General features: G+C 37.4%; 1 protein-coding gene across 1 annotated transcript in view; it reads right to left on the reverse strand.

Annotated features, from left to right (window-relative positions):
• Positions 1-6152: 6152 nt before the first annotated feature.
• gpx7 (glutathione peroxidase 7) overlaps positions 6153-7762 on the reverse strand; it is a 15342-nt gene continuing 13732 nt past the window's right edge. Inside the window, exons 2-3 of the mRNA XM_032525396.1 lie at positions 7269-7530; positions 6153-6644 (exon numbers count right to left, since the gene is read on the reverse strand). Of these exons, the coding sequence (XP_032381287.1) occupies positions 6481-6644; positions 7269-7530 (426 nt within the window). The 3' untranslated portion in view covers positions 6153-6480. The remainder of the gene's footprint in view (positions 6645-7268; positions 7531-7762) is intronic.

The raw sequence follows: 7762 nt of genomic DNA on the forward strand, positions 1-7762 counted from the left end.
TTTGGCTCTCCTATAGGGGGGTTGGGGTATACTCCACCAGGAAAAGAATTGAAAAATAAACCATTAATGGCCCTTTCTGGAGAGTTTTTTGCAAAAAAATGGAGAAATCAAGTCTTGCATAATAGTGCAAAACTGTAGGGTTAAGAGCCTTTGCGTTGTTGTAGTCAGCAGGTTTTAGCATTCAGCTTTACATTATTAACTTCTTTGACATAGAACGACCCACACAAATGTGCCAAATATTGAACCACATGAAGGACAGTAGCATATGTCAGCAACAGCTGAGAGATTTGGGTCTGTGGTGAACAGGTCCAGGGGTCCCTGGTGTAGGGACCAGGGACCCAAAGTTAAATAATGAGAGAGGATCAACTAAGACCACTGAAATTCTAAAGAATGAGAACCACTGAGTTACATAATTCTAATCCTTAACCTTTGTGCCAAGGCTCAGTAATGTTTGGCCCTCATCCTCTGTGCCCCACTTACTGTATTTACTTTTTGTGAAAATAAAGACTAATTGTTCATTTAAAAAACATCAAATTAATTATTTACAGTTACATTTAGAGATGCACAGAGGTTAGAGAAGTACAAGATGGCCCAACGCTGCAGTATTTATATATATATTATGATTAAATATATTATATATATATATTATAATAATATATATATTATATTATAGTATATATAGATACAGCTCAGATGTGTTTCATCAGATTTCTGCTCATTTACAACTTTGTGCACATTCAAAATATAACTCCTCCCGTCTGCTGTGCAGTCGCTCCGGTGATAGGTGGATTCTCATGCAGACCGTCTGACAGACACAGAGGCCCCTTGGGTTTCTGGTCTGACAAAGTTTAGAGGTGTTCCGTACGCTGCTCTTATCGGAGGACTACACGGACGCAACGCGTCACTGCCCCCCCCAGAGCGAGTCCAATAACATGAACTGAAGTTGCTACACTACCAGCCGCGCTGCTCACTCTATTGTTGAGAGAGTGGACACGAAGCGACGGACGGTCTGTGATACTCAGAGCTCAGACCTGAAGCCGGGGAAATGCACCTGGGATGGCTCGTGCAAAAATGTTCTCAGTTTGCGACAATTCGAAACCACAACAGGGGCGCTCTTGAACCTCTCACAGTCTCTGAAAGCACAACTAGTCGATCATAAGTGACTCAACAGGTAAAAACATGATAAACACATCTTTCAGAAATTTGACCGACGGGTTGACACTTCGGCGTGAGAAATCGGGGGTGTGGCGTGTGAGCGTGTGAACCATCAAATGCGTGTGTCTCACGGCCAATGCGTGAGAGTTGGCAGCCCTGAATACGTAAGTAGGCTATACTATTATGAATGCCTACATAATTACATTGTGGTTTAACTTGTTAATGGTTGTTGAAATAACCTAAGTTGACCGTGTTTCAGTCTAGTGCAGGCCCTACAATAATGTTCTTATAGCTAGCTAACATTAGCTGGAGACTTTTCAGAAGGAATTTTGAACAAAATCCCAGGCAAGCAGTTTAATGCTAGGTTAAGGAAGTATAGTGGGTGTAATGTTAGCGTTAACGGTTAACCTTTTTATATTTATTTTACATAATAAGGAGTAGTGTCTGTGTTGTAACGTCAATTTAACGTCACGCAGGCATGCAGCAGAAGTAGCTAACGCTACCGGACGGTCAGGCGCCCCGGAGCGGGTCGTTGGTAATAACGTTAGCCTAACGTCACAGTGTTTTATTTAGCTTATTTGACTGTCTGACTGTACATTTCTTCACCTTATAGCTTACACTAGCAAACTGAAGTCAACGTTAGTGGGAAAAAAACTAGCTAGCTAACCGTATGCATTAGCCACATCGCCTCAGATCAGGCTGCAGACGGCCCATTAACGTTGATACAAAGTCCCGTAGTTAGAGAAAATTGCCTTATTGAAGCGAAAGCCCATCATTAATATTGTTCGATTTAACAGGTAATGTATAAATATAATAACGTTTGACTTTGCACGACCCCTGAAATAGACCTTTAATTTCGGTTGATATTTAACTTTAACAACTCTTCTATGAACTAAGTTAGAGTCCGACATTAGGATGGCCCCGTTTAAAACATTCGTCATTATGTTAATGATAGCTGTGTGAAAAAAGGCTCGGCTATTTTCTAAGGGGACCCTTGACCTCTAATTAAAGAAATTCGAATGAAACGGGATGTGAGGCCACCATGAGTCTTCCCTTAACAGACTGGCCACTTTTGGATAATCCCAGATGCAGTTATTTCATGCAGTGCACACTATTTTTCACCTGTAATAAAAGGGGTATTTAAATATTCAGCAGAGTGGGGTCCCCACAGCCTTGGGGGTGCATGAATTTAGTTAACTAGAAAACTGAGTTTGTGGACTCTTAAATGTGTGATGAATTCTAAACTTGTCAAAACGTTTTTGGAACAATGAATAATTCCTTTTCTACAGTGTATCTCAAGTCTTGGTGCTCAATGTGGTATTTTGGTGGTAACTTGAACAATCTTTTTATCAATTCTTGAGTGGGTCAATAATGGCTAAATTTAAAATCAAATCTGTGTAAGAAATTATATCAACCCCAACATAGCTGTAACAATTATATTTAGAAGAAAAACGGCCATGGCAAATATGATGGCCATGTGGGTGTATAAGGGCTTATACACTCTCAAGCGCCTAACACACTGTTTATACAGATGTTATAATGTTATATTCCAACATAACGTGTGTTTTTCAACTTTTGTATTGTTTAGCCTAGCCACAGGGAGGAGAAACATCCTGAACGAGCGCATCGCTGACACGTGATCAACAACATGGCTGAAGAATTTTTCAGGTAAAAACATTAATGCGAAATGCCTGAATGTGTAATGTTCTGTGGCATTTTAAATGTGACAGTTTGGGTGTTGGTAGTGAAGCACTAGTTTCGGGGTGTTTATATAATAATGGCACATTAATGGTTAGTTAATTAAAGCTGTGTGTGTTTCTGTTTGGTGTTTCTTTGTTTTTTTATGTTTAGGTGGAATTTCTACAGCAACCGTTTGGAGCGAGCATCGGGGTCAGGTGGTTGTGCCTCCACATCCCAACTTCGTGGTGGGATGGCAGCTTTGTTTTCGAGCTACTACATCTTTAATCTGGTGTTACGGAGCAGCATCTGCACACAAATTCATTCAAGGTAACTATGTGCTTGTAGATTATAAGTTAGTAGAATGCAGTTGATATTATTTTGTAGAGTTAGTTATTATGAGTAACAGAGATTTTATTTTGCTTTAAGTGTACTTACAGTAAATCCCTTAATTAAATGATTTTTGAGTTTATAAAAAGGGTAAGTTAGCAGTTATTTACCTAAATGCTTTAAATCATTGCAGAACCAATTCATTTTATACTAATTACATTCATTCTGAGAGCTGTTAAACTGTTTTGTTGTTTTTCAAACATTGACAATAAAGACCTATTTGATTATACATTTTGAAAAGTAGTTCTGCATTGAGGTAAACTGGGGAATTTAGGCGAATAAACTATAAACTTGTTCTTTTTTATCTGTTGCATTCACAAGAAATCCTAGATGAAAGTTCATTTTACAGTTACGCATACTTTTCTATGCCCACCCTACCCCGACCTTCCCCACTATGGCTCAAAGCAAACATACAAAAAAGGATCTTTATGCATACACACCCGCATGCATGTACACATATACATACCCACATACAGATTAGCACAGCCGGATGTATTTTGCATCTTGTAGAGCAGTTAAGGCACTTTTTCATGAAGTTTATTTGCATGTGATTTTGTGATATCAGATGCTTCATCGTACTGAACCCTTCAAGTGGAACCAAGACAACAAAAGTGTTGAGCCAAAAACATGAGAACATACAGGAGAAAGAGAGGAACTGCATGAACCCTTGCGTCTCCTCTCTACTCAACGGGAGGTAGGGGGAGAGGTAGACGTCAACAAATGACAAAAAGTAACACAGATGGTTCCTCGAAATGCTCTCCAAGAATCAGTTCACTAATTAAACACGGAGCACACCGAACAGACTTGAGTCACCAACCTCGCCGGACTGTCCGGACGATTATCGGGTTGGTTCTATCATGGTCATTATGAGCTCTTAAGAAAAATAGAAGTTACCTTCTGAAAACATACAGTATTGTTACACTGTGTTGCATTTTAATAATAAAATGTCATGAGTTGCATCTCTGACTCTGGTTTTATTTTACAGTTGAAGAGAATCTAAGCAATGGTTTTTGAATTAAAAGCAGTTGGTCTTATTTAAAACACTTTACAATAGGCATCAGCAAAGCTGCGAATGTAAAAAACTAATAACTGTATATTTGTTTACAACACCGTTTGTATTTGTGAATATTTACATCTTTTGCTGGATACTTGAGTTGCCAGCAAAAAGCTGTAAATATTTCACAATCAATATGTTGTTGTAAAAAACAATTACAACAACATATTGTATTGTGAAGTATTTACAGCTATTACCTGGCAACTCGAGTTGCCAGGTAAAAGCTGTAATGAATAACAAGATAATGTTGTAAACTAAATTCCAATAAATATTGTTTTCCTTAAAAAAACAAACATTGCTGTAATTTATGTCAACAAAAAACCTGTAAAAGAAATCTGTCTTATACTGTAATTATTTTTACAGTTATAACAGTAATTTTACAAGATTTTGCTGGCACCAACTTTTTTGCCAGGTGTTTACTGTAAAATCTACAGTCAAATTCGTTACAGTGTAATAAAGCATGTGAGAAGTAGGCTCATTTTCTCAGAGAAAACTTCTCTAAATATTAACTTTAGTATTTCAAGTCTTTTTTTAATTTATGGTCAATAAAGCTTATTTTTAGGAAATTACACCTAATGTTTGAGTTAGAAAAGCAGAAATAAGGAATTATTGAGACTAAAATTAAAGGAATGGATGTTGATGATAATCACAGACTGGAATATGTCGACTTTTACTCAATAATATTTCAACAACACTTCCATTGTTTTTTTCTTCAAATGCTATAAAATTGAATGAAGACGCCCAAAAATTATTGAAACTAGAGATTTGTACTTGCCAAAGTGCATTGTGTGGAATCAATCATGTTATTTTGGGGAATTAAAAAGAACATTGATATAGGAAAACACGTCAATTTGACCCGAGGACAACATGAGGACAACATGAGGACAACATGAGGGGTAAAGTTTCAACTTTCCAGCCAATTTGAGAGCTCTGAGTCAAGACATCTAAAACATAGGTATTTACAGCAGGAGATGTTTTTTTTTAAATAAAAATGACTTACAAATGTACTGTTTGACATTGATTAATATTCTTAATAACCTATTGAAAATGTAGTTAAAAGTGGATATAAGATTTTAAGTATTTATTGATGTATATTGTATAAAATCCAAACTTCTCCTATGAGGCCATTGTGTACATTAGTATTGTTGTTCTACTGTTATAATATTTCAGGTCAAGTCAAGGGTATTTCATCCATAGAAATGGAAATTACAGTATTTATTAATTATTTTCATATAACGGGCACCCAGATAGCTCAGTGGGTTGAGCTCATTTCACACATCTCTGCCAATCCAATAAAGGGAAAAAAACTTAAAAATTTTTTTTTTTTCATATAACAGCTTCAACTTTTGGGTTTCACAGGTTGTTGACCCACGTATAAACTTAAAAAGACCTTAAATCTGCTTATACCTACAGTACATTATAGTTAGAGATGTTCCGATACTTCCTAAAACGCTGATATCGGTATCGGGAAGTACTGGAGTTTATAATAAAGCTCTAAATAAAGTCTATGTTAAAGTAGTTTATTTGTGTTGTTTTTCCGTTATAACGGACTGTCAAACTGGATGATGAAAGAAACAACAAAGATAGAAATCATATCCCATCTATACAGGGATAGTAGTATACAGTTGTTACAACATAATAAAATATATGACACACTGGTAACGGATCGATACTCGGTATCAGCCGCAAGATCCGGTATCAGAATCTGTATCGGGAAGCAAAAAAATGGTCTCAAATTATAATGTGTTAAAAACCCTTTTTTATATAGCCAATAGATGTAGTGAAATCACAAAGGTCTGTGTGCTTTAAGTAAAAGTAAGTTCTGAAAATGTCTACTAACTAAAACAGTGTAACATAAACACAGTACAGCAAGATATCACTCTCATCACAGTAAAGGTTTATTCCACAAATCACAATGAATAAAAAAACAATCACATGACGGAAGACCGGAGCTCTTTGGCTTAAAGGTTTCAAATCTCATCCACCTGATAATAAACTTAACATTGAATTTAAAAAGCTAGTGGTGTGTCATCAGTGCTTTCAGAGAGACACTTGCTTTCGCTATGAGACGTGGATTTAATGGTTTATTCTAACAAAGTCTGATTGTCCAAACACAATAAATGGATTCAGTTGATCTCTTCATTGGGTTACGTAGCAGTGACTTTAAATCTAACCCTAACACTAAGGGGTCTTTTTAACGGGGGTTAAAGCTCTTCTTTCTTCTTTAGGATGATCTGCCGCACCATGTCAGCTATTTTGGGTTGGATTTCTTTGACAGAAACCTTCGGGCCCCATGCATCCACCACTTTGCCGTTTACGTCGATGAGATACTTCCAGAAATTCCAGTCAGGCTCCTTTCCAGAAGACTCTGCCAAGTAAGAAAGAAGAAGAAGAAGAAGTGACAGCCTTCACAATTTAAAAACATTATGTCAGGGGTACATTACAGTGTTTTAAGTGCTCATTTTCAGGTTCACATTTATATTTAGAGGTTGTATCAGAATAGGTTACATGGTTTAATTTTCAATAAACACCATATTGTTGTTGTACTGCACATTGCTGCAGCTCCTCTTTTCACCCTGTGTGTTTCATAATTGAATTAATAAATCATAATGCCGGACTCTTTTGCTAAATAAAGAAAACATGTTCATGTGATTGCAAGAACAAATTCACACCAACACCAACACAATGGAACCCACTAAATCAGACCAATCAATCTGAATACTATTCATATACAGTAAATAATTAGCTATTCTGACTGCACCTTATTCTCAACCGCACTATTTTAATATTAATATTTACACTCCCAACTGTATATATCCAGACTAGATTTATATTTTTCAGTTTTTTTATCACTCTACATGATCTACACAGCCGTATAAGCATAATTTATTTTTATAATCATATTTTTATTTTTTAAGCTGTGAACTTTGCATGTACTGTGTACTGTGGTATGACAATATCTTGAAATCTAGAAGTCTTGAATCTCACTCACCAACAAGGTACTTGTAGACGTTGTTGACTCCGGTTCCGACGACGGCGATTTTACTGAACAGAGGGAAGGAGACGCCGTAGACTCTGCGCACAAAGCTGTCGATCTCCTTGTCGCTGCCGGGCTCCTGCTGCCCAAACTGGTTGCAGGGGAAGGCCAGCACGTTGAAGTGGTACGGCCCGAAGTTCCTCTGGAGCTGCTGCAGGTCTTTGTAGTGGTCCTCGGTGAAGCCACATTCACTGGCTACGTTCACCACCAGGGACACCTGAAAGCCACATGATCACACGGTGAAACAGTAGCAGCCCTGGTGGTCCCAGAACAGTACTCAGCAGCAGATGGGGGACGGGAGACAGCTGTTCACATCCTGTAGCTGAATGAGATCAGATGCACAGAACAAGCTCTGTGCACATCCTCTGCTAGTTTTGTTAGCTTGTGTTTTATCTCAGGCTATATTTACATTTAGATAGATAGATAGATAGATAGATAGATAGATAGAT

The sequence above is a fragment of the Etheostoma spectabile genome, chromosome 9, assembly GCF_008692095.1.
Source record: "Etheostoma spectabile isolate EspeVRDwgs_2016 chromosome 9, UIUC_Espe_1.0, whole genome shotgun sequence".
Lineage (NCBI taxonomy): Eukaryota > Metazoa > Chordata > Actinopteri > Perciformes > Percidae > Etheostoma > Etheostoma spectabile.